At 33.3% G+C, this 27,463-nt stretch overlaps 3 protein-coding genes across 3 annotated transcripts; all 3 read right to left on the bottom strand.

Annotated features, from left to right (window-relative positions):
- Nucleotides 1-1,681: 1,681 nt before the first annotated feature.
- On the bottom strand, nucleotides 1,682-5,101 carry LOC109173769 (vicilin-like antimicrobial peptides 2-3). The gene is made up of 5 exons (XM_019323066.1): nucleotides 4,711-5,101; nucleotides 4,437-4,618; nucleotides 3,438-3,518; nucleotides 3,059-3,340; nucleotides 1,682-2,254 (listed from the first exon to the last, which is right to left on the bottom strand). The coding sequence occupies exons 1-5, from the start codon at nucleotides 5,075-5,077 to the stop codon at nucleotides 1,844-1,846; spliced, it is 1,323 nt and encodes a 440-aa protein (XP_019178611.1). The 5' UTR covers nucleotides 5,078-5,101; the 3' UTR covers nucleotides 1,682-1,843.
- Nucleotides 5,102-6,051: 950 nt separating this feature from the next.
- On the bottom strand, nucleotides 6,052-6,635 carry LOC109173771 (major pollen allergen Ole e 6-like). The gene is made up of 2 exons (XM_019323069.1): nucleotides 6,396-6,635; nucleotides 6,052-6,281 (listed from the first exon to the last, which is right to left on the bottom strand). Exons 1-2 carry the CDS (start codon nucleotides 6,598-6,600, stop codon nucleotides 6,256-6,258), a joined length of 231 nt encoding a protein of 76 aa, XP_019178614.1. The 5' UTR covers nucleotides 6,601-6,635; the 3' UTR covers nucleotides 6,052-6,255.
- Nucleotides 6,636-15,257: 8,622 nt separating this feature from the next.
- LOC109173604 (uncharacterized protein PF11_0207-like) lies at nucleotides 15,258-16,066 on the bottom strand. Its single transcript, XM_019322842.1, has 2 exons — nucleotides 15,808-16,066; nucleotides 15,258-15,725 (listed from the first exon to the last, which is right to left on the bottom strand). Exons 1-2 carry the CDS (start codon nucleotides 16,001-16,003, stop codon nucleotides 15,451-15,453), a joined length of 471 nt encoding a protein of 156 aa, XP_019178387.1. The 5' UTR covers nucleotides 16,004-16,066; the 3' UTR covers nucleotides 15,258-15,450.
- Between the last annotated feature and the right edge of the window lie 11,397 nt (nucleotides 16,067-27,463).

The following is a 27,463-nucleotide window of genomic DNA, read 5'->3' as shown; positions in this document are numbered from 1 at the left end:
CTAGATTTAATAGGAATTTGATTAAGTTATCTTTTGTGATTGAATTGAGCTATGAGCTAGTGTATATATAATGACTTGATGATGACTCTAGCTGTGAACTTGGTGGTTTGTATTGACTCTGGTTGTGGCCAAATTATGCAAGAGGTACATGGATAAGGTGTTGCCAATATGAGAATAGAGCAATGTCATAGCCATACCTCTCAGTAATATATCAACTCACCTTTGAGAAAAGGGGGTTGGAAGGAGATGCGAACACCACATGTTTGATAAAATGCTTCAATGGTCTTGAGTCATCATGAGAGTAGGGCTTGAAGCTAATTGAGAGTCTGACAATCACGAGAGTGGCGTTGGCACCTAGTAATAACATCAATCGTTATACTCTGCACTACGGTGCACATAGCACTGTGCGCCCCGCGCGCGCCTCCCAAAACGACGTTAAAAGTTTTTGTATGTTAAGTTGTGTGGGGAGTTGACGCAACAGAGTGTATGTGTATTATGTTATATAATTATGTACATTATGTTATACAATTATGTACATTATGTTATACAATTATGTACATTTTTTGTTATACAATTATGTACATTTGAACATGCGATTTTTTTTAACAGTTAAAAGTTTATGTGTATTCTGTTATACAATTATGTACAATCTCATATACAATTATGTACATTTTAGTATACAATTATATACATTTTCAAAACATGAATTTTTTTTTAACAAGTTAACAACAAACACGGAAAAGTGAAATTAAAAAAAATAAAAGTGCAAAACGATGTCCTTTTGCACCAGGGCGCACAATGCAATGTGCGCCCTGTTGCACAATATAAATTGCATAGTAACATTTCCCTAGTTTCCTTGTCAATGCATTATATGAGTTCTAACCAAGGATACACTATATCATCTACACTTAAGTGGCCTAGTCCGAGTCCTTAGTTTTACTATTAATTGTTGTTTACCTTAGTTAATTGTTTTATCGTTACACTTTGCACTTGCCGTTTGGAAAGCAGGAAAATGACTTCTGGAAAATGAGTCATTTTTCGGAAAACATTTTCTTTTTCCAGTGTTTGGTTGCATTTGGAAAACTGTTTTTGTGTGTTTGGTTCATTTTCTGAAAAATGAGTAGAATGGTATAATTAAATATTTTAATTATTTTATTCTGAATTAAAAATTCATTTTAAATCTTTAAAAAAAAAAAATTATGGCTTCCGGCGAAAACCAGTTCCGCCAGAATTTAAAAAAAAAAAAATGAAAGAGAAGAGGCAGAAAACGACTTCCGCCCAAATTTGGCGGAAGTCATTTTCCGCTAAATTGGGCTCATTTTCTCCAGTCAACGGAAAATGTTTTCCGTTGACTTGATTTTCCAGGTGTAGCCAAACACCAAAAACCCGGAAAATGACTTCCAAGTCATTTTCCGGGTTTCCAAACACAGCCTTGATATCCATCAACTTAATCTTTGAATTAACTTCCAAACACTCTACACTCTTATTATTGATCACCTACTATTCAACCCCATTCTAATCCACTCCTTGAGATAATATCCAGTGTGAAGCTACCCTCCCACACACTCCATTCCATCGCGACTTAACACAACTTTCAGAATGACAAATTCATATCTCACAATTATATTACATGGATACTCTGAATTAAGCCTAATACTTAATCTCATGAGAAAAGCCTTAATGAGAAAAGCCTTAATACTTATTCTTTAAATATATATTGGACCGATCTCGGCCAGTAAAACCAACAATACATATTGGACCAATTGCAACAAAACCAACAATATATAGTGGATTTATTCTCATAATTGCAAGCTAATTAATTTGCTGAAACTCCTGACATGTATCACTGATCAGGATTCAAGCTGCTGGGAGGGGCCTTGAAGAACAACTCAAGCGGTTGGCTACCAAACACCACATTAACAGACTCTTTATCGGAACCGGCGGCGAACGACAAATCCTTGGCCGCGTTTCCCAGTTTAAGGAAGAGGTTGTTGGTCCCGGCGAGAGTTACTCTTTCGTTGCCTCGCCCGTTGATATCGAACCAACCGAACTGCAGACTCTTGCTGGGATTACTGGTCGCCACGTTGACGTAAGGATATCCCGGCGGGATGACGACAACCATCCCCGTTTTCAGCTTCGACCTCACTGTCTGGTAATTGTTTTTGGGACACCCCATTTCTAGCCACCCTTCCCCTTCGAGCACTACTGCTACCTGTGTCGCTCTCGAGTTGAAAAATGGACCCAACATTCCTCCCTGCATATATGTGTTATGGGACAATCCAACTAAGTTAATTTCACTGTTAACTTGGTAACTAGAAAGTTATAAGTATGTAGCTAGTATTGTTAAAGCAATTCTAGGCTGAGGAGATTTCAGGTCTAGGAGATTTTTAGTCCGCCAGTAGATTAGGCGTCCTAGACACCGAGTTGGGCGTCTAACTAGGTCAAGTTAGGCCCTTAACTCGGTCGAGTTTGCACTCAACTGGTCCGAGTAGATTTTTTTTGTCTACTCAGTTACTCATCTTCTATATTCCTCTAGTCATGAACTCAACTAGTTTGGAGAATTATAACAATCTAACAAGTCTCATCCCTAAGTGAGAAAAGTGAAAACAAAATATTCGGATTACTTAACTGCCTAGGCCGCACCTAAGCACCGCATAGGCCTTAGGCCCGACTAATGCATAGGGCCTTCTGCAATATTGCTACATAATTTTCAATGAGTTTTTGCAGGTCGGCTTGCAAAGCCAAAGAGCTAAGATTCAAGTAATCTTATCTCACCCCATGCGGGTTGGCCCGCGACACAAGTGAACCGATTGGCGCAAGTTGCGGGCTTACACGGGCCAGGTTGGTTAGGCCCGAATTTTTGCAATCCATTGTGGCCTTAACTTGCCCACTGCGGTACAAGTATGGGTCAGTCTACAGATTTCAACTCATTTTGACACTCCTAATTACAAATAAAATAATTTAAACTGATTTACCTCTTTGTGATTTTAAAATTACATGTGTACAACGTTGTATAATTTTTTGGTGAAATATTGTACGGTAGTAATTAATTAATTACCTCTGTGATGTTGACGAAAGCAGCATTGACGTCAACTTCATCGAGCGGTTTGAAATGTGTAGTGCCCACTTCGTAGATTACACCGTACTGGTTGGACACAGTTTTGTGCGGGAAGACATTGATGGATCTGTTCTTTGACGTTTCGTCGCCTCTGAAAGGCCTAATGCCGCCCTCGTCTCCTTCTTGGCTCAGAGACCTTAACTGCTCTTCTGTCACTTTAAGGAAAGGACCTTCTTCCTGCGGCTCTCCGAACAACACGCGCTGTATTGTCTCCCACTTCGTCTATATAATTAAGTCAACAATAATCATACACGTTAATTAGCAGCCGGCGATCAGTTTCCGGTCGATCCATATATATAATCAATTAAATTAAACTCACGTTCAAAGCTGCTTCTAGTGTTTCACGGCTAAAGCCATTGAAGAACGACACCGGCTTCTTTCCTGCGGCGCCGGAGAAGAACTGCACCGTGCAAGACCAATTGATAAGTATTAATTAATAATATTAATTAATTGTAAAAAAGTGTCTGGTAAATTAGCTGTTAGTTGTTTACATACAAAAATAATTATTTTTAAACAGTAGATCGAAAAAACTATTTTGAGCAGCTTTTTAAATTTCGACATTTTGAAGCAATAAATTATTGCAAAAAACTAATTAATCAAATACTCATAGAGCAAATACCAATTTTGGTCCCACGAGTATTAACAAAATGACAGTTTTGGTCCACATGTTTAATTCTTATCAATTTTTATCCATTACTATACTTTTAGTACCAATTTTCATCCACGATTATTATTTTAGTACCAAAGTTCATCACATCGGTCACTCATTCGTTTAAGACATATCGAAATCTAAAAATTTTATAGGTATTTTTGTCCTTTTCAACTTAAGATCTAAATTTGAGCATGAATAGAAAGATTTAAGAGCTAAGATCGATCCCAATTCGCAGTTCTCATCCTCATCCTACCTTAATTTGAGGAAGAGAACTGCGAATTGGGATCGATCTTAGGGCTTAAATCCTTTTATCTATGCTCAAATTGAGATCTTAATTTGAAAATAACGAAAATATCCTTGAAATTTTCATATTTTAGCATGTTTTAAACGAATGGGTGAGCGATGTGATGAACTTTGGTACTAAAATAATAGTAATGGATGAAAATTGATAAGAATGAAACATATGGACCAAAACTGTCATTTTACTAATACTCGTGGGACCAAAATTAATATTTGCTCAATACTCATATTATTGTTTAACAAGTCAAATAATTAATTGTGATTAAATAAGTCAAAATTAACTGATAGACTAATTTACCATACAGGACCAAAATTATAATTGTTTAGTGTTGTTATCGATCGATTAAAGATGGAGTAATTAATTACCTGGAAACGACCGGGGGTGGAAATGCTCCGTATAAGAATGAAGAACTCAAGTGGAACTTTTTTAACGTTGTCGGTGTTGACTATGTAAGTTGTCGTCCCCGGCGGAATCCTCAACACGTCGCCCTCGTAAATATTGAAGCTTTCCTTCCCGTCTTGCCGGATTACAGCCACACTTCCCCTTCCTGCATTATATCCAGATCTCTAAATCCATTTAAACTTTTAGTTAAAACGAAAAAAGTTAATTAGTTCTGGGTGGTCATTATTATTATAGTACCTAAAACAACAGTGCAGATAAACTCAGCATCCTCGTGATTTGGGACGACAAAGGTTTGCGATTCCACCAAGAGAAAAGCGAGACGGTAATCCTTGATTCCCTCGAACAGGTCTGACCGGTCGGAGAATCTGGGGAGCATTCGGAAAATGCTCTCCCCGGACGCCGCCTGAGTTTCGAACTCCTCCCGCTGGAAAACGAAAGGGTACTGCTCCTCTCCGCCGTGCCCACGGTGGCCGGCGCCGCCGCAACTTCCGCCGTCATGTTCTCCCACCAAGCATTGATGCTCCTCCTCCTTGCTTAAAGCTACCGTCGCGGAAGCAAGCAAGAGGGCAAAGGATAGCACAATATACCCTGTTCTCACTCTCATCTTCGAGATTTGCGGATGAACTTTGTGATGTGAGCTGGTGAATAGGCAGGAGTATGGGACTGGATTTATTTTATAGGGATGATGAGGCGGTTCTTATATTTATTATATTAAATTTTATATGAGTTAATAATTATACCATCATAAAAATAATAATATTTCTAGCCTCGTGCCCTCGTGGGAAAGTGGCTTAAAAAATTAATTTAAAAGTTCAATCGGTTCCTTTTATTTCTCATCACCCACTCGTAGAATCATTTTTCTCAAAAAGGTTGAATCTCCAAATTCAAAGATCCTCTATATTTTAATCCGACAGAACATTTGAAAAGATGTTAAACTCAGTAATAGAATCATAGCAACTGAATTGGTCATAAAGATAACATTTGGACGGGAGTAGTGTGAGAGCACCTCTCAAAGTAAAGAACTCTTATGCAAATTAAGCAAATGTCTAACCTCTGAGATTTTACATCATCCCAAATCCTTTGTCGATCGGGCCGGAACGTAGGGACCCTTGAGATTGGGGATTCAACATTTGGGAACAAAATACTTAGTTGGGTCGGAGCGTGGAGTCCTTGAGGTTGGGGATTCAACCTTTGGGAACAATGTTAAACACACTCGAGCCTGCATGGGCACCTAATTGAAGTTTGGAAACAATCACCCGGGATCGAGTCTCACCAGCGACATGTGAGCAACCTTTCAAAGTGAGCAGGCTTTTTGTACGCAATAAATAAAATTCTAGTTTCTATGTTCAAGCTAAATTGTCATAATTTATATCTTCTCAAATACTCTGTTGGACCCACTGAATAATCTCTTTAATGTCGAAATAATTGGGAATATCTAATACTTAATTAGAATAGTTGATCACCCCCACCCACCTCGGTACTTGATTAAGAATAATATATTCCATCACCCTTCAAATTACTGACATTGTAGCCTTGCAGATCGAATTATAATATTATTATGACAATAATTTAATTAATTCGAGATGATATCTTACAAAGCGATTGTGAGAAAATTAAAAAACATCAAAAAACCATATATTATATTCCCTTGGTCGTGTAAGAACATACAGATTTCGATTCATCTCCTCTACTCCAAGTATTCATCCATCTCTCTCAGCTATAGAGATTATTTATTCTCTTTGGTCAGTAGAACTCTCCCACCGGCAGAGTTTAACTCGATCTCTACGACATCATGCCACTAACTTTATCTGCACAAAATAATTTTGATCAAAATAATTCAATCCGATCCGATCCGATCCCAAAGTCTGTTCTACTTTTGAATGAAACGTTATGTGAAAAAATATTGATTCATATTAAAATACCTTTGACAACATTGGCACCACAACTAGTGTCACATTTCATCGCGCACACGGTGTCCCCGTCACCCTCACCCTTGCATTCGGTTTCACATTTTTCTTTGCACTTTTCGTATTCTTCATCATCAGCTTCCACCCTAGTAAACGTTAAGACGGAGAGTACAACCATACAAAGCACAAATACTGCAAAAAACTTCTTATTAGTGGCCATTTCTCTCTCTCTTTTTCTCCTTAAATTTTGTTTTTGTTTTGATGTTTATTCCCTACGAGTAAAAGGTATATAGGACTCTTCTTTAAAAAAAAAATATTAAAAATTCTGTATGATCAATCCTGAGACGCGAATTTGTTTGAGGTTTTGCATTGATTGAGGACGTTGTCTACTTGTCTTGCCATAATAATAGGTCAAACTCCTGAAAATCAAGAATATTATATCATATGCCCACCATTTGTAAATATATACATTAAATACAATAAAAAAAATTCTTAAATGAATTAAATTTATTTAGTTTTATTGTTTTCTATATTGGCTATGTTTGGCAAACCTAACTGAAAAGGTCGCTGAAAGATGAAAAGCTATAAGCTATGAGCTGAAAACTGAAGAGCTGTTAAGCTAGCTATTATGCTGAAAAGTGTTTGGTAAAATTAGCTGTTTGATAAGCTGATAATTGAACTTGTTGTCTTCAAAAAAATATAACATTTGAAATAAAACTGTTACCATACGATCTATCATCCCATAATATCTTCATCCTTTTATATTTTCTCAACCTACTGAAACACAAAAAACCAATAACGCCTCCATTGAGGCTCAAACTCACAATCTTCCAAATGTAAATCCAACCCGGGTACCATTAGACCACATAGTCTTAGTTCATTTTATTCATCATATATGTTAGATAATCAATCTTATAATAATAATAATAATAATAATAATAATAATAATAATAATAATAATAATAATAATAGCGGATACAAGATTTGTCATTTCTTTAAAATGTTTAATAATAATATAGGATTTGTGGTGAAAGTTGAGAAGTAAAAGGTTTTAATTGGGAAGAGTAAATGATGTCAATTTTTTTTTTTAATAATAAGGATAAAAATGGGAAAAAAGCTAGGAAGCTATCTACAAGCTTATTTTGAAACGCTACCTAAGATATTGTTCCAAAATAAACTCTTATTTTAAGCTACGAACTTATTTTGAAAATATTAACAAACAGAGCTTATAACTTATTAGTAGCTTCAAATAAGTTTATAATCTCTGCCAAACAGAATTATTATGATGATTAGTTTTAATTTGATTAATATTTACATATCGATAATAGGGCGTTGTGTATCAATTATTGTAACGATATATGTCTTTTAGATATGGGGTAAATCCCGCTCCTACCTCTTATTAGACCTGGTACATGTTAACACGACACGAAACTGAACACGAAAATAATTTAATAGTTTTCTTTAACGTGTTCCAGGTCGTTAACGGGTTGACCCATTAAGGACTGATTATGTTTCGTGTCTTAAGAACCGTTTAACTAGTAACTAGATAATACATGTTAATCAATTTATATGAATCCGTTTATACCCACTAAGAACCCATGTTATTGTTATATAATATAAAAGGAAAATATTTATTCTTGACCGAGTGGAATGTCATTTTTTAAGGCGGTAATGTTAAAGATGGGGTTCGAACATCATTGGGTGAATATTTCACTAGAATTAGTTAGTTCCGTAAGATATCACATCCTTCATGAGCAGCGACATTTGGGACCTATTATTCCCACCAGAGGTTTCCGAAAAGGGGATCCACTATCGCCATATTTATTCTTGATGATTACTGAAGGGCTGAGCGCCTTTATTGAGAATAAAATGAGTAGAGGTTTTCTGCATGGAGTCCGAGTTGCGAGAGGTGCACCGCAACTAACACATCTTGTTTTCGCCGATGATTGCTTCTTGTTCCTTCGTGCTAATACAAATGAGAGTTTACAGATGAAGATAGTGTTAGATAGTTATTCATCGGCTTCAGGTCTCTGTAATGAGCTGGAAACTATTATGAATATGTACTGGTGGACAGGAGCGGTAAGTAATGGCAGAGGTATTCGGTGGAGATCATGGGCTGGTTTGAGTATCCCGAAGGAGAATGGTGGTTTAGGATTCCGGAGGTTAAGAGAGATGAACTTAGCCCTATTAGGGAAGCAAGCATGGAGATTGCTCACCAGACTAGAATCTCAAGAGCCCAGGTTGCATGATGTTTTATACCATTACAAACCCAATGTAAGTTATTTTCGGGTTTTTGGCTCACTTTGTTATGTCCATATATTGAAAATGCATCGAAGTAAACTCGACCCGAAGGCGAAGCGATGTATTTTTGTTGGTTATGATGCTCACAGGAAAGGTTGGAGATGTATGGACCCAGAAACGAAGAAAGTTGTCATCTCTCGTGGTGTGGTGTTTGATGAGATTTTATCACATCAGAGTAGTGATGATAAGAATAGGGATGAAATTGATCTTTCACCTTTTCTTGATATTGATGAATCTTGTTTCAAAGATAGTAGTAATGTTTCTTCAGGGGAAAATATACAGCAAGGTGGAGCCTCAAATGTTTCTTCTGGAGAAAATATCCAGCAAGGTGAGGTCCAGAGGTTGTTTAGAGGTCCTCCAGACAGAGAAAACAACCAAATTATTTCTCTAACTATGATGTTCAATTAAATTGTTGCACTATTGTGTCCAGTTTTTTGTTAGGTGATTCTTTTGAAGAACCTAAAACTTATAAAGAAGCTCAAGGTATTTTTGAGTGGGAAGAAGCGATGAGGGATGAAATATGGGCACTTAATAAAAATTGCACATGGGAAGTTGTTCCGAAACCGGAGGGTGTTGATCTAATTACTTGTAAATGGGTCTACAAATTAAAGAAAAAAATCGATGGTTCTATTGAGAGGTATAAAGCACGTCTTGTAGCTCGTGGCTTTTCTCAAGCATACGGTCAGGATTATGAAGAGACGTTCAGTCCTGTTGCTAAAATGGCCACAATCCGGATGCTGTTTTCTTTGGCTTCTTGCAAATATTGGAAGTTGTGGCAAATAGACGTAAAAAATGCCTTTCTTTATGGGGAGTTAGATCGTGATATCTTTATGGAGCAGCCAATGGGGTTTGTTTCTAAAACTTTTCCGGATTATGTCTGTCGACTCAAGAAGGCTTTGTACGGCCTTAAACAAGCACCGCGTGCCTGGTTCGGTAAAATTGCTCAATTCCTTGCATTTTGTGGGTTTAAATCTTCTGATGTAGATTCAAGTTTATTTGTTAAGAAGACTACATAGGGGAGTACAATGCTCCTTCTATATGTGGATGACATGATCATTACTGGCGATGATAGTGCTGAAATTCATCATCTTCAAGATGCTTTGTTTCTTCGTTTTGAAATGAAAAAGTTAGGAGATGTAAATTGTTTTCTTGGTCTCGAAGTTAAAAGAGCAAAAGGTTATTTTGTTTCTCAAAGAGGATATGCAGTAAGGTTGTTAGATCGGTTTGGTATGAGTGAGTCAAATGCAGTGAATACTCCTATGGAACCTGGTTTAAAGTTGACTAAAGGTGGAGGAAAACGACTAAAAGATGCAACTCTTTTTCGTCAGCTTGTTGGTAGTTTATTCTATTTAACCATTACAAGGCCTGACATTTCATACTCTGTAGGTGTCATATCTCAATTTATGACATAACCGTATGATAGTTACTTTGTTGCAGCCAAGAGAATTCTTCGTTATATTAAAGGAACTTTGAATCTTGGGTTACTGTATAAACCATGTGCAACATTTCTTTTGAATGGTTTTGTTGATGCAGATTGGGCGGGAGATGTCAATGATAGACGTTCCACGGCAGGTTATTGTTTTAATATAGGTTCAGCTGTGATATCTTGGTGTAGTAAGAAACAAAGTACAGTTGCACTTTCTAGTTGTGAAGCTGAATATGTTGCGTCTACCATGGCTACTCAAGAATGTATTTGGCTTAAACGAATTATCTCAGAGATGCTTAAGGTTGTGGATTATCCGGTTCCTATTCGGTGTGACAATGAAAGTGCCATCAAGCTTGCAGGAAATTCTGTTTTTCATGCCCGTACGAAACACATTGATACTCATTACCATTTTGTTCGGGAGAAAGTCTTGACTCAAGATATTCAAATGCAGAAGATACGTACTGAAGATCAGGTCGCTGATATATTTACAAAAGCTCTTGGCAAGGCTAAGTTTGAAACTTTCAGGAGTGCTCTTGGTGTGGTTGACAGTGCGTTTGCACTACGGGGGAGTGTTGAAATTTAGTGCAACTTACTGCATATTTTATCTTTGTTATTATTGTTTCAATTATTATATTTAGTTTTGTTTTTAGTATGTTCTGGTCTTCATCTGTTATGGTCTTCCTTTTGTTTAGAAATATAGCTATTATTTAGGAGAAATAATTTATTATGACTTGTTCTAGATCATTTGAGATTTTTGAGGTCTTTTCTATGTATTTAAGCGGCTTGTCTATGCAGTTTTTACAGTGAGAAATAAATATCAATTTTATCTTCTTTCCTCTGGTTGTACACATTTACGTATAAATAAATAAATAAATAAATAAATAAATAAATATATATATATATATATCTTGTTTCAGAGCCATTACAACCCAAACTGTTCGTTCCTTGATGCCACGAGTGGAAGCAATCCATCTTACGTTTGGAGTGGTATCTTGACATCTCAAAATGTGATTAAGCAGGGGAGTCGTCGAATTATTGGTGATGGAAGAAGTACAATTATTGGTTGGGATGCGGATTGTCTGAGAGATATATTCAATCAGCGTGATGCGAATATCATTCTAAATATCCCGGTTAGTCGTGGTAAGCCACTAGATGTATAAACATTGCATTAATTATATACTAGTTTTATATGCGCATTGCGCGAATGAGTTAATACCCAATGTTTATAATTAATGCAAGTATATATATATATATATATATATATATATATATATATATATATATATATATATATATTTAAAAGTATTATCAATCTAAGATTATATATGACAAGTTATACATAAGTAATTTAATGTCGAATTTGTTTATTTAAATATGTAACTCATAAACTTTCAAAAAAAAAAAATATGTAACTCATAATATATGATTACAATGTAATATAAGAGATTCATTATAATTGTTTTTTTAAATAGTAACCAAGTATTTTTGTTGCAAAGGTTTCTAATATATTTAATGAATGCACATATATATAAGATCAATGAATGAATCAACGGTACCAATCCTTTAGGTGTTTTGCTCAGTGTTTATTTAGTTCAACCATTATTATTGAATAAATTATTATAGATAAAGAAATTCCTAATTTAAGAAATTTAGATGAAGTAGTAAATTTAATTTTTTTTTAATTATAATGTAACCCAAAGATATTGGACCATTGGTAAATATGATGTAACCCAAGGATCAAAATGCTAAAGAAAGTGTTTGGTTATTCAACAGTTTGAAGCAACGATTTGTTCCAAACCACTGAAAATACAAATATTGCAAATTACAATATTTTTAAAATTATGTCGTGAACCTTAAATTAGCTGAACCTGAACTTCTACTTGTTTTTTAAACTTATATTAGATTTTGATCGATTAATTTTTGTTATTTAAAGATAGTAAATAACAGAAAATAAAAGCAGTAAGTAAATCAAGTACACAAAGATTTGTTACGCAGTTCCGAGCGCTTCTCCTACGTCTGCGGGGCAACCCACGTTAGCCCAATCCACTATTGATGTTCACCAAGAAGTTTTACAATAGAACGGTACATTAAACTCTCACAGTCTTAACTACCATACTACAAACAACCTTCCTAACATCCAACCTGGGCCGTGACGTGCATGCCTTGATAACCTTCGAACAATACTTCAACTGAGTCAGGCGCAGACAGTAGCTCAGCAGAATAATAATATAATTAATTCTCAATTCGTTAGCTGTGTTCACTTCTCAGAATAGTAACTCTCAAAAGTGGCAAGTTTCCACAACTAGTAACCTTCCTATTTATAGCAATATCCCTTCCATCAGACTTGCCTCATTTCATGCTTGATTCATTCTCTGCCATTCATTTCATTTAGATTCCCATAATATGCTTGAACCATACATTCATAGCTGACTTCCTCTTCATAGACATTAATTGTGAACCACCCAAAAAAGTCTCTTATGAAGAATAACAATGGTCCAAGAGTTTTTGTTTAAACCTAAGACTATGACTTATAAAAATAAATTAGCCAATCATAGGTTTAATGTGTACAAAATATGTACACTTACAATTTTCACTTAGTGTTTTTGAGAATGATTTTCCCAAAACACCTCTATATTTTTAAAAAAAGTTTAAGGTAGAGCCATTTTGACTCCTTGAAAAACAAGAGCCAGTTTCGCTGGCTCACTACTTGCCCGTCAACGGATGGGAAAAGTGGCAAAACTAAGGGGAGCCGAACGTTTGGATCCCCATATGTTTTATTTTTAATTTTATTTCTTTATTAAATTATTATTGTGTTAAGGATATGTGTGGTAACTAAGGGGAGCCGAACGTTTGGATCCCCATATGTTTTATTTTTAATTTTATTTCTTTATTAAATTATTATTGTGTTAAGGATATGTGTGGTTGATGTTTTCTATCTTTATTAAATTATTATTGTGTTAAGGATATGTGTGGTTGATGTTTTCTATCTCTGTGTTGTTCTAATGCCTTTCGCTAACTCTATTTTTCTCAACCTACTGAAACACAAAGAACCAATAACGCCTCCACTGAGGCTCGAACTCACAATTTTCCAAATGAAATTCCAACCTGGGAACCATTATACCACATAGTCCTGGTCTCAAGTAGTTAATATGATTGACTTAATTATATTTTTTTAATTTTTTCATGGTATTAATAAAATACTTGGTAAATAAATATATTGCATTATTTTGTATTATAACTTTAATATTTAATTAAAAAATAGCGCACAAAAAAGATAATAGACAATGTAGTGAATATAATCAATTGATAAATTTGAATGTAGAGAATTTTTACATTGGAGAAAAATAAAGACAATATAACTAATGAAAATTTTTCTCTTAATTTTTTTTTATTGATAATGAATAATTTTTTTTTTTTTTGAATAAAGACATTGTAGGGACAATGTAGCGAATATAATCAATTGATGAATTTGAATGTAAAGAATTTTTATATTGGAGAAAAATAAAGACAATATAACTAATAAAAGTATTTCTCTTATTTAAGTTATTGATAATGAATAATTTTTTTTTGAATAAAGACATTGTAGACACATAATTCTAAATTAAAGAAATGCATATTTATTATTTTTTTTTTTTTGTAGATACTAAATTATTATTTTTAATTTAATAAGGGTAAAGTAGAGTACTAATTATGCCAACTTTGATTAGGATATGGTTCGAACCTAAGACTTTTCTTATTGAAATCAATGAGTAAGTTAACAGTGAACTAACAGAAATTAACGGAGAAGATAATATTTAACGGAAAATTTAAGGGATAATCATATAATTAAGGATAAATTAGGAAATCTTAAAGAAAAATTAAACTCTGACCAATCTGAGCCATTCATTTGATTAAAAAATTTGATTGTCATTTTTTTTTCTACCCATTATAGGCCTAACTCTCTTGGGCTCTTATATATATATATATATATATATATATATATATATAAAACTTTACGTCAGGACCTCAAGAGCCGGCTCAAGTCAGTGACCGAGAAGTGGTCGGCAGCTAGTGGCGGACCTAGAAAACCTTTTCAATGGGGGCGAAACGCATTTGATCAAATAATTCGAACAAAAAATACATTATAAACACATCTCATTATTAATATATAAGAAAGTTATATACATAAAGATAAAAGAAAGTTATATATATAATAAAATCATAAAAAATATAACATGCGCACTCACTAAAGATTCGAACCCTAGCCTCTTAAAAAGATAAGACGAGCACCTTACCATCTAATCTAGTCATATTCATTTTCTATTAAATTTTATTTATTTTATTATACTTATACTAAAACTTGTACTATATATACATATATACATACAAGGGTTATATATGGGGTGGGGTGAGGTGGGGCAGCCTCAAATGCCAGGTCGGCCCTTGTCGACAGGGAGGCCAAAAGTGTCCGGGAAGATGCCCAAGAGCTATGCTTAAGATCGTTGGTGCCTATGCTTAAGATCAACGACGCGAGTCACCGTTCACCTTGGGCATTCCTGAAGAATCAAATCGGTGATGACCTCGTTTGGGCCTTCAGAAAATGGGCCTTTACCACTGACCAAAGGCAAGGGGTTTGAACAACCTTGACGAAATCCTTCACCCGGGCCCTGCTCCCTACACGGAGCCGGTCGCTGCCGAGCCGATCTCTCTCCCAAGTCGAAACACGAACAGGCCCGCACCAAGGAGTGAAGCTAGCTAAAACAGGAGCCCGACCCTAGTTATGTCAGGTACGCTTTTGATCATTTACTTGAGGTGCATGGAACATATATGTGTCTTAATATTAATATATTATCATTATAGCACTTCAAAATTTGCTATAAGACTAGAAAGAGAGTGAAGGGGAATTTCATTGCATTTTAAAAGATCCGTGAATATTAGTACATTTTGCAGTGAAAATAAAATCAAACACATTATTTATAATTAATTAATTTAAACATATAATCATATTATAATTAAATAAATAATATTTTGATCTCTTTAAACATGTATAATATTTTCATAATTTTCTTATTGTAAAATTAATTAAAAGTTAAAATCAATTATGTTTTAATTAGTTATATCATTGAAGTTTTTAAACATTACTATACAAAAATGATAAAAAAATTATTTTTAATATGAAAAAAAATAAAATAATTATTTACTTTCAACTATTACAAAAGTGACATATAGTCTTTACATGATAGGGGTGACAAGAAAAACCGTACCACCACTATCTCAGAATACAATCTTGACTTCAAATATAGAAATCTTATGATGTTTCACATTAAATATAATAGATTGCTTTATTATTATTCCCATCCTTAATTAAGTTGTTTTTTCCTCATCCTTAACTAGCTTATTGTCGTCCTTAAGAAGCTTGTCCTCATCCTTAAGCTGCTTGTTCTCTTCCTTAAAGGCCATATGCATGTCCTTACAGAACTTCGCCTCGTCCTTACATTCCTTGTCGTCGTCCTTACATTGCTTATTCTCAAAGTCCTTGCAACGCATGTCCATATACTCCTTAACTTGTTTTTTCTGAAAGGCCCAAAGTTCCTTCTCCTCTTCCTTAAGTTCCTTGCTCTCGTCCTTAAGCTTGCCCTCTGCAATTACAAAATAACCACAAAATTATTAATGAAAAAAAAAACTAATTTAATATATAAATATAACTATAACTATATATACCTTTATACGCCTTGTCTGTACATCCCCTTTCACATTCTTTTCCGCATGCAAAGACGGTTTTTCCTGTGTCTTTGCAAGCAGAATGGCATGGATCGAAGCATGACTGGTAAACCGAAGAAAGCGAAGCGTCGACGGTGAGGACAAACATGCACACCAGACACACTGCAACGTTAACCAACTTCTGGGCAGCCGACATTGTTTATTGTTTGTTGTTTTTGTTATTGATGTAGTGTTTCAATTCCTTAAGATTGATGATTATGGATGGGCAATGGTAGTATTTATAGTTAAAGCTAAGGGTTAGTTAGTTGTGGTGTTGCGTTGTTTTAGGATATGGATGCTTTAATTTACTTTTCATCGGATAGGGATTTATCACAAATTAATTAATTAAATGTGGATCTTGCCTGGTCTTCCTTAAATTAATTCATTGCTTTACTGCTTAGCTTCATCCTCTTCCACTCAATTTAATAATCTCAGCTCCTCACCTTAGCTTGCTCAATTCAATATATATATATATATATATATATATATATATATATATATATATATATATATATAGAAGAACGCTCATATGCGGCGGGGTCTTACGGTGCGGCGGTGCGGTCAAATTCCAGAATACACCAACAGTGTTAACAATATGCACCAACAGTGTAATAAAAACACACCCCAATGAAATGTAATAAAGCATCACAAAATACACCACAGACTCCAAAAAACACACTATATAACTCACCACCTCCAATGATGTATTTTCCGAACAGTGTATGGTGTTTTTACTCACACCTAATGGTGTGTGTTTGGTGATGCAGGGCTCTGTTTACTCTGTTTTGTGTGGTGTATTTCCTAATGTTGATGGTGCATATTTGGTGAACTATTGGTGTTGCCGCACCGTAAGAAATAACCGCACCGTAAGACACTGCCGCACCTGAACCCGCCTCTATATATATATATATATATATATATATATATATATATATATATATATATATATATTTTAAATTTTACTAAGTTTTATTATATTTGAATTTAAATAATTATAATTATTATAATTAAATTCTAATATAATAATAGAATCTTGAAAGTGGATGCAATATTCATTTTGGATAGACTGTACTCTTAATTATTTATTGGATAAATATAATATTAAAGGAGTTTGTTGTGGGGTGGAAGTTACATTTTCTCGACTATAAATAGAACCTTCATTTTTAGAGGAGGATCAAGAAATATTGGGTAGTGGGGGCGGAAAATTAAAAACTAATGAGATATTTTGAAAAATAATATTTAGAGGTCGAGTCACAGTATTGAAAATTATAGAATTTCGATCACCTAAAAGTGATCTTAAATCAACTCGAAAGCCTTGTTCCGACCATTTTTGGTATTCGGAAAAATCTTTGTTGCTATTTCCGACCACTTTTTTGTATTAACTTGATTTAAGATCACTTTTTGGTGGTCAAAAATTCCATAATTTCCAGTAGTGTCATTGCGACCAAAGTAATGGCTATTGCTCGGTGTTTTTCCTCGTCATTGACTTTGGTGACATTTGGTGATAAATTATGAATTGTTTTGGAGCTATAACTTGAATTTATTTTGTAGTGGAATGTTATACCTATTATATATTATAAACTATATTTTGGCGCGAGTAAAATCTATTTTTGTATGAGAAATATATTTTTATGGTTATAGCTATTGATATAGGAAAATGAAAGGAAGTTTAATGTGATATTTTGTATGCAAGTAAAAATGACTATTGGTGAACAATGTGTTTCATACTAATAGTTGCTTCATACGTGCTATATGTTGATAGTAGAGTAATAATTTATACTTCTTTCGTATCATTTTATGTGTTTGGTTTGGTTAACGAGGCTTGACTAAAGTTATTTTTAATCCAACTAGTATATATTTGGTGTACCCGTGCATTGCACGGACTATGTTATGTTATGATAATAAGAATTATTAGTGTTGTACCCGTGCGTTGCATGTAATTTTTTTTGTTATTATGAATTTAAATTTAAAAAATAGAAAAGAAATGAAAAGATGTTAAAATGGACATATAATAATATAGTTGGATATTTATATATTTGGTCAAATATCTATTTTCATAACGTACAATATTTAAATTTAAATTTTGTATGGTTAATATAATTTCTAATCATGTAAATATTTACATAAATTTATAGAAAAAATTCACATAATTAAGTTAATTTATTCCTAATTGTAATTCATTTATATTATAATTCTAAAAATATGCATTATAACTAAGAGAATTATACTCAGAAATAAATTTAGAAAATGTAAATTTTAAATTTTGTATGGGTAAATTTAAACTCTAATCGGACACATTTCCTTATATGATTATATAATACATTGTATATACACATGTTGGTCCCGATAGAGTGTAACGAGAGTCTAGAGGGGGGGGGGGGGGGGGGGGGGGGGGATGAATAGACTCTTTTCGTGAAATGCCCTAAACGTCACCTTTCGGTGTTTTGGCGCAGCGAAAAAGTCAGATTTGTTTTAAATGCTTTGCACGAGTTTACGAAATTAGGAAAGCTTTCGGTAAGGGTGATAAAAAAAAAAGGATATGAATGCAGAAGTAAAATGCGTAAGTAAAGAGATAGAAGGGACAAGAGATTTTATAGTGGTTCGGCTAACGTTGCCTACTCCATTCTTCTTCCACAATTTATGGAAGGATTGCACTATCACTTCTTAGTACAATTACACAAAGACTTCCTTGATCACTGAGCCGGACAGCCTTCGTAGGTTTTTCAACTCCTCGAGTTTACTCCACCTCTATCAACTTCTTCTTCAGAGTTGAGGTTGGTAGAAAATGATTTCTTGATTTCTCCAACGATGAAGTCTTGACTGTGAGAGATGATTGCTTCGATCAGATGGCAAGACTTCTTTAAGGTGCAAGAAAATGATCAATAATCTTCTTCAAGTAACTTGACACCTTAACACTGATTCACAAAAGCTTTTGGAGATTTGAGAGCGTTCAAGAGCTTTTGCAAGTAGATAAATCGAGTGTAATGAACCAGCTGCTTCTTAGTTGATGAAGGTGAGTTTATATAGGTGATGAAAATTCATCCGTTGGAGGGAGATGAAATTTTCGAACCTTTTAACCATTGGACAAGGACCGGGGAGCTTCATGCATTAAATGCTCCATTAATGAGGTTGTACCATGTAGCCGTTGAAGGTATGGAAAGCATTAGGGTTTTGTCCTTTAGCTCCAGGAGATGGTACATCTTCATTTAATGCTCCTTGATAAGTGTGTCCCATAAGATGAGGTCCTTATTGTCCTAGGATGTTGTCAAATCAGACAGGTAGAACATTCTTCTCGTTGTCGAAGAGAAGTAATGCTTGGTAAAATTCGTCTTTAACAAAACTGTCCTTTCGTGATAGTTGACAACTCCTGCTTTAACTTTCGTTGTTGTTCATCATGCCTTGTGTCTTCTTTCGTCTTGGAGACCCTAACAACTAATCATAACTCATTTTCGTGTGTTTGTCTAGCTTAACACGAATTACAAAGGAGTTATGGCAACTCTCGTCTAGGACGAAAGCTGCGATTGATATCATCAAAATCCTAATACAAGGTTCCTAACAACACATAATATTTATTAATATGTATATAGGAAAATTCTATAATATAATTTTATTATTTATAATTCATATTGATAAATTTATAATTTAAAATGTAGCATTTAAATTTTGTATGGTTAGTACAGTGCATAAGTGTATATATGTATGTATTTACAAAAATTTATAAATGTTTATATTTTGTTAATTTTATAATTTTATTTCCTTAATTATATTTCATACTTTATTAATTACAATCTAATGAAATTGGCAAAAATATTTTTACAGAAGAAATCTTATACTTTCAATTTCATCAATTATAATTACCAAATATTGTGGCAAGTACCATAATAATTTCATTAATTATAATATTTGTTCTCTTCCAATATTTAAATACATTACCATACTATTAATAAATAATTATTAAGGCAAATATAATTTAATTTGTACTAAAAATATTATACATTAAGTGTGAGTGTGTGTGTGTGTGTGTGTGTGTGTGTGTAATACACACACACGCGCGCGCGCGCACACACACACACACACTTTTAATTATATATTGATAAGCATAGTTGGGTATATACTTTAAGAAAATATTCATTATTGAAATGTGATATAATTTTAAAAGTAAATTATTAATTACATTACCTAATATAATTGTCCTACTAATTGATTCGATGTTCATACATTTGAAGACTTTTTAAAACTATTCATTGCCTTAATAATTAAGATAATTTTTAGTCACATCAATAGTACTAAAAGTATTACTTTCAATTTTTATAAATAAGATATAATATTAATAAATCAAAATAATTAAAAATAATGTGTGAACAGTATACCAACTATTAAACATTGTTAGTATAAAAGATTTATAATAGTAATTTTATTGCCTAATAGAATTTATCAACTATGAAACATTGTTTATGGTAATTATTGTATGTCATTTAATACTAAAATAATTAGGTAGAGTTTGTATATTTAAGGTATAATATTGTTAAATCAAAATTATTAAAAATAATGTGTCCAAAATATAAAATAAGTTATACTTGCCTTAATAATTATTTATTACAATAAATTTACAATTATAAATTTGTATAAGAAAATATAGAAACTTCTGGTTAAAAAAATTTTATCTCTATTTCCTTTTTCTCTTTCGTCACCGTTACATTCCTATTCTCCGTAGAAAAAGGCAAAGTAGGATGAGAAAAAAGCGCCTTCATCTACAACATCCTTCCCTCTCAATTTGATTTAGCTTTTGCTTTGATTGCTGTTTTGCCAAGCGAATTGTGTAAATCCTAAACGCCGCTTGTTAAAAAAAAAACATAAAAACTTGAATAGCATGTATAAACCTCGAAGTCAACATACTAACTCTAAGTATCAAAAAATCCTACAAAATTATCAAAATCACCGCCATTATCATAATAATTTCATGAAAGAGTGTAAATGGAGATTAACATAAAATTACTATAATAATTTCTTGGTATTTAGGAGCAATTTTGTTTTTCAATTTTAAGTTAATGTTTGTTTTTTGTTTTTTTTTTTTGGGTTTTTTTCCCAGAAATTCAAAGACAAAGTTGAAGATAAAAGGTAAAAAATCATCAATATCACTGTGTAACATTGATAAGTTTTTTTTTTTTTTTTTTTTTTTTTTTTAAATAAATACCTTTTATCTTCAATTTGTCTCTGAAATCGTTCTAGATCTGGATGAAGATTTTTGTTTATATAATGTTGTATTAATTGTATTAGCTTATTCGGCTATTTTGATCTTTAACTTTCTTTTATCTTTGGACAAATCTGGCTATTTTATCTTGATTCAATTTTTATTGTTTTCTTAAAAAACTAAATAATACTTGGTAGTTCAGATTCGTGACTTAGTGCTCGATCTCTATCCTTAACTTTTGTGTTTTTGGTGTTGAAACCATGGTTTTGTTTCGTTCTTCGTATACATCTTGTAATTATCTCAGAGGAATAAAGAGATTTTTTTTTTAAATGAATCACTTTCTGGTTCAGCAAAGTGCTTCGTTGCCTATGAGGAGAAGAAGAGTTTGATTTCCGATAAGAAAAATGCCGCCCTTTCCTTACCACCGAAAAATTACGAAATCAGTTTTGTAGTCAATGTTACCCGGGTCTCCATCAACGTCCAATCCGTTGGATTCAATGTCACCAAAAACACTTCAAGCGACAATTGCAAATAATAATAATAATAGTCTTGAAAGCTGTAAAAAAATACTTACATTTTCATGAGTAATTTAATTTTGAATTTTTTTATTTAAATATGTAACTCATAGTATATGATTACAATGTAATATATGAGATTCATTATAATTGTTATTAGTATTATTATTATTATTATTATTATTATTATTATTATTATTATTATTGTTGTTGTTGTTGTTGTTGTTGTTGTTGTTGTTGTTGTTGTTATTATATTATTATTATTATTATTATTATTATTATTATTATTATTATTATTATTGTTGTTGTTGTTGTTGTTGCTGTTGTTGTTGTTATTATTATTATTATATTTGTATTATTGATATTGTTATTATTATTATTATTATTATTATTATTATTATTATTATTATTATTATTATTATTATTATTATTATTATTATTATTATTATTATTATTATTATTATTATTATTATTATTATTGTGTTAAGGATATGTGTGGTTGATGTTTTCTATCTCTGTGTTGTTCTAATTATTCTCTTTTAGAATAGTTATTTTAGATTAACTGTTACAACTCCTTAGCTATTAACTCTCTCTTGTATACTATTTGTACCCAGTAGCTTCACATCAATAATACTGAAGTTCTTTTATTTACATGGTATCACTGCCTTCCTAAATGACATGCGGTCCATAGCCGACGATCTTGCCTTGACTCAGTGAAGTTCATCTCTTTACATATTGTACCCTTAGGTCATTTTACATGTTAATCTAAACAGTTAATTTTTTTCAAATATCTTTTTACCAACCGTTGATATAATTCGCAGGTCAAATCTGCTAACGCTAACCGCTAACTGCTGATTGCCAAACAAGGACATTGCGAGATAATTTCTCACTTCAATTTGTTGTGTGATTTGAATACCTTATTTGTCAACAAAACCCTCAAGTAGTTAATATGATTGGCTTAATTATATTTTTTTTTTAATTTTTTCATGGTATTAATAAAATACTTGGTTAATAAATATATAGCATTATTTTGTATTATAACTTTCATATTTAATTAAAAAATAGCCCACAAAAAAGATAATACACAATGTAGTGAATATAATCAATTGATAAATTTGAATGTAGAGAATTTTTACATTGGAGAAAAATAAAGACAGTAAAACTAATGAAATTATTTCTCTAAATTAATTTATTGATAATGAATAATTTTTTTTTAATAAAGACATTGTAGGGACAATGTAGCAAATATAATCAATTGATGAATTTGAATGTAAAGAATTTTTATATTGGAGAAAAATAAAGACAATATAACTAATAACTTTTTTTTTGTAAGTGGGATACCCTACGTATACACACTATTTGCCTCAATTGAGGTTTGAAACTATCACTTCCCACTTAGGGGAGCAACCAAATACCAGTGAACAACACGCCACTTGGTAATTATTTTTCTTTTTTAATTTATTGATAATGAATAATTTTTTTTTGAAAATAAAGACATTGTAGATACATAATTCTAAATTAATGAAATGCATCTTTTTTTTTTTGTAGATATTAAATTATTATTTAATTTAGTAAGAGTAAAATAGAGTACTAATTATGCCAACTTTGATTAGGATATGGTTCGAACCTAAGACCTTTCTTATTGAAATCAAAGAGTAAGTTGAAATTAACGGAGAAAGATAATATTTAATGGAAAATTTAAGGGATAATCATATAATTAAGGATAAATTATGAAATCTCAAAGAAAAATTAAAATTTGATCAATATGAGCCATTCATTTGATTAAAAACTTTGACTATCAATTTGTTTTTCTACCATTTATACGCCTAACTCTCTTGGGCTCATATATATATATATATATATATATATATATATATATATATATATATATATATATATATATATATATATATATATATATATAATATGTATATATAACTTTACTTCAAATTTTAGTTTTTTTTTTTTTTTTAAAGAAATGTATTAATAGGTTTAGCTGTTTTAAACGGGTTTCGTGTCATATCGTGTCGACACAATCCAAAATCTATTAAAAAAATATGTCTATCGTATAAACCTGTTTACAAATCGTGTTTGTATTCGTGTTAAGAAGTTAAACCCGTTAACCTTAACATTTCATGTCCGTGTTTAGCCTTATCGTGTTTGTATCATTATTGCGTTGAGCGAGTATAAATGAATAATACTAATGTTGTTGCTTTGTTTTGCACGTATGGGGCTCGGTAGAGGTTTTGTCACCCCTCCCTCAGCCTGAAGCCCCCCGCCCCCCCCCCCCCCTAAGCAGAAAGAAGGCAAGCTCCTCGGTGCCCGATCCATGCGAGCCAACCGTGCCGACCGCTGTTCCCCTAGCCGCCACGACCACGAGACAACTCACCAACTCGGGCCAGGATTTGCTCGCCTTCCGGGTTTAGAGCAAAAGGGGTAAGGAAAACGCCACTAACTCTAACCTCGAGGAGGGGTCTCCGTTGAAACGGACTTAGCGTTACAACCCCCTGGCTCGGACTCCCGTGGTGGATGCTCGACTGAGCAGTGAGCAACCAGCTGCCCTCCTGGGTAAGCATAGCGACCTGATATGCCCGGGCGAGGATATGCACAATTGGACGGTTAACCAAATCGGTGAACGGGGTGCCAAAGATCTGGTGCTGGTATGCGCCTCGGTTTTCTATATTTCTTAACCGTTTGCTCGGTAAAATTAATTGATCCTTTATGCAGCTGACTCGCATTCTCACCGCCTTCTACAGCAGAGCCAAGGCCGCGGAGGAGATCGAACCCTTGAAGAAGCCCGTCTCTCTCTAAGAGGTCGAGATTAAGAACCTCAAGAGCCGGCTCAAGTCAGCGACCGAGAAGTGGTCGGCAGCCAGTGGCGGACCCAAACCTTTTCAGTGTGGGCGAAACGCATTTGATAAAATAATTCGAACAAAAAATACATTATAAACACATCTCATTATTAATATAAAAGAAAGTTATATATATATAAAGATAAAATAAAGTTATATATATAATAAAGTCATAAAAAATATAACATGAACCCTGGCCTCTTAAAAAGATGGCACGAGCACCTTACCACCTAATCTAGTCATATTATATTAACTTTTATCTATTTTATTATACTCATACTAAAACTGGTACTATATATACATATATACATACAAGGGTTATATATGGGGTGGGGGTGGGGTGAGGGGGGCAGCTGCCCCCCATGCCCCCATGCTTGGTCCGCCCCTGTCAGCAGCGAAGAAGGAGGCCAAAAGTTCCCAAGAGGCTATGTTTAAGATCGTTAGTTCCCAAGAGGCTATGCTTAAGATTAACGACCCGAGTCACCGCTCACCTCTACCACGATCAAGCAACAGGTGCTTTTTCCGGGCATTCCTGAAGAATCAAACCGGTGATGACCTCATTTGGGCCTTCAGAAAATGGGCCTTTACCACTGACCAAAGGCACATGCAACAAGGGGTTTGAACAACCTTGCCTTGACGGAATCCTTAACCCAGGCCCTGCTCCCTACACGGAGCCGGTCGCTGCCGAGCCGATCTCTCCCTTCCCTCTGGCGCAGCTGGAAAGAAAAATTCGTGAAAAATGCTTCCTAAACTTGTTTTTGCTTGAATGTTTTTATGGAGAACTTAGACTTGTTATAATTGATGTTTGTAAAAAGTTTGGGTTAAAAATATGTTTCGATATTTCCAGAAAAATTTCGTAAAGTGGTACGAACCTTTGGGAGCCTAGGTTATGCCATGACCCATAGAACCTAGGTTTGTGTGACCTTAGGAATAAAATTGGATAGGAATCTAAAATTTTGAAAATGGTGGTGAGGATGTGAGACTTGCATATTGTGCATAAGTATTTGATTATTGTGCATTATTTTGATATTCGTGATTCGTGATTTGATAAAATATTGTGGAAGTTGGTGATTTTATTTGGCTATCTATTTGCTTACTTTTCCTTAATGTTGATCGTTGGATTATTTTGATAGTTAATTTGTATATAGCTTGTGTAAGCACTTGCATGAAAGTTATGGGGACGTAACTTTATTTCTTAGTAGGGGAGAATGTGATACCTGATCTTTGAAGTTAAGTTTGAGTCTCTTCAGTTCCCTATTGGTCAAGTCTTTGTTATTCCTTGTTGTCTTATGGTTATGCTTCGGGGACGAATCATCTTTTAAGGGGGTAAGATTGTAATACCCGGTATTTTCCTATGGTTATGCTTCGGGGACGAAGCATCTTTTAAGGAGGGTAGATTGTAATACCCAGTTATTTTATACGTATTATTTTGACATAGATATTATTTTAACCAAAACTATATTATTTTATGAGATCCAAAACTATTTGAAACTAGTCTACTATTATGTATTATTTTGTGACTATTACTATTTCTTAAGATCATATTACTAATATGGTATAACGCTTAATTTAAATCCTAAAACTAGAGTTATTAAGTCGTAATGCAAGTTTATATATTAGATAAACTTAAAGTTTTAGTGTATATGTATATGTTAGCTCCGTATAGCTGAAGTCTTAATATATATGCTTGTTACATGTTACTAAACCTTATTATGTTAAGCTTTTAAGTATTTTAGTTCCCTACAACTAGAATTATTATTTATAATATAAGCTATTAGTTAAGTATTTAGGTAGGAGTCTAATTGTTCCCATCCTCATCAGTAGCTGATTCATTAAATCCTCCCCTTCATCATAATCATTAGTCGATACTCTCATCCTTTTCCTTTTTCCCAATATCACCGAACACAAAATTAAAGAGAAAAATACATAGCTGTCTTTTTTTGTCATCGCTGGCTTTGTCACCGGTCTTCTTCTGTTATCATCTGGCTCTGTTCGTCGTAGGATTTCATTCAAGGATTTTGTTGATTCTGGTTCGAGGTAAGATTTATGTTCACTACAATTTCTTTTGCCCCAAATCAAAAATCAATTTTCCTATGTGTTTATGTGATTCATGATTTTAATGAATTTGTGATATTTAACGTGGAAAGTTATTTGATCATATTATGTGAGTAGATATATGAGTTTAGATGTTTTGAAATCCCTGCATATGTAATATGGTAATTTTGTGGTGATTAAAAATGATAAATTTTACACAATTTGATCATTGCCTGAGAAAAATTCTGACTGGCGCAGCTGGAAAGAAAAATTCGTGAAAATTGCTTCCTAAACTTATTTTTGCTTGAGATTTTTTATGGAGAACAAAGACTTGTTATATTTGATGTTTGTAAAAAGTTTTGGTTAAAAATATGTTTCGGTTTTTCCAGAAAAATTTCGTAAAGTTGTAAAGTTGAGGCAGTGTACTGCCAGTTTAATTTCTGTCTGGCGCTGTGTTGGGAAATATTTCGTGAAAAATACTTCTAGTACTTGGATTGGCTTCAAACTTTTTTTGTGTAATCTAGACTCTTTTTACTACTTATCTGGAAAATTTTATATGAAAATATGTTACCGATATTTCTCAGTAAATTCTGCAATTCAGGTCATAGTTTCTGAAATTTTTTGTCAGTTTCTTATTTGAGATATTGAGAAGTTGCTTGCTTGTGAAATATCATTACTGTTATCATTCTTATAAATACGGAGAGTTGTGTTCATAATAATTAGGTGTGGAATATGCTAATCTGTGTTATATCTATGAGGTTAATAGGATGTTTGGAAATACATTTTTGGAAATATTGGTACAAAGGTTATAGATTCAGGTGTAAAGTTGAAAGTATTATTTGGGTGGAAAGATTTTGCTTTAAGTGGTGAACTTTTGAGGTTTTAGATATATATATTTTGTCAATGGAAAGTGATGCCATATGATGTTTTTGTGAAGTGAGCGGTTGGAATATATTTGAATAGTTATGATTCGAGGACGAATCATCTTTTAAGGAGGGTAGAGTGTGATACCCCGTTATTTTTTA

This window comes from Ipomoea nil, unplaced genomic scaffold (assembly GCF_001879475.1).
Source record: "Ipomoea nil cultivar Tokyo-kokei standard unplaced genomic scaffold, Asagao_1.1 scaffold0482, whole genome shotgun sequence".
NCBI classification, from domain to species: Eukaryota; Viridiplantae; Streptophyta; class Magnoliopsida; order Solanales; family Convolvulaceae; genus Ipomoea; species Ipomoea nil.
The sequence above is the reverse complement of the archived record's forward strand: the minus strand, read 5'-3'. Positions and strand labels throughout refer to the sequence as shown.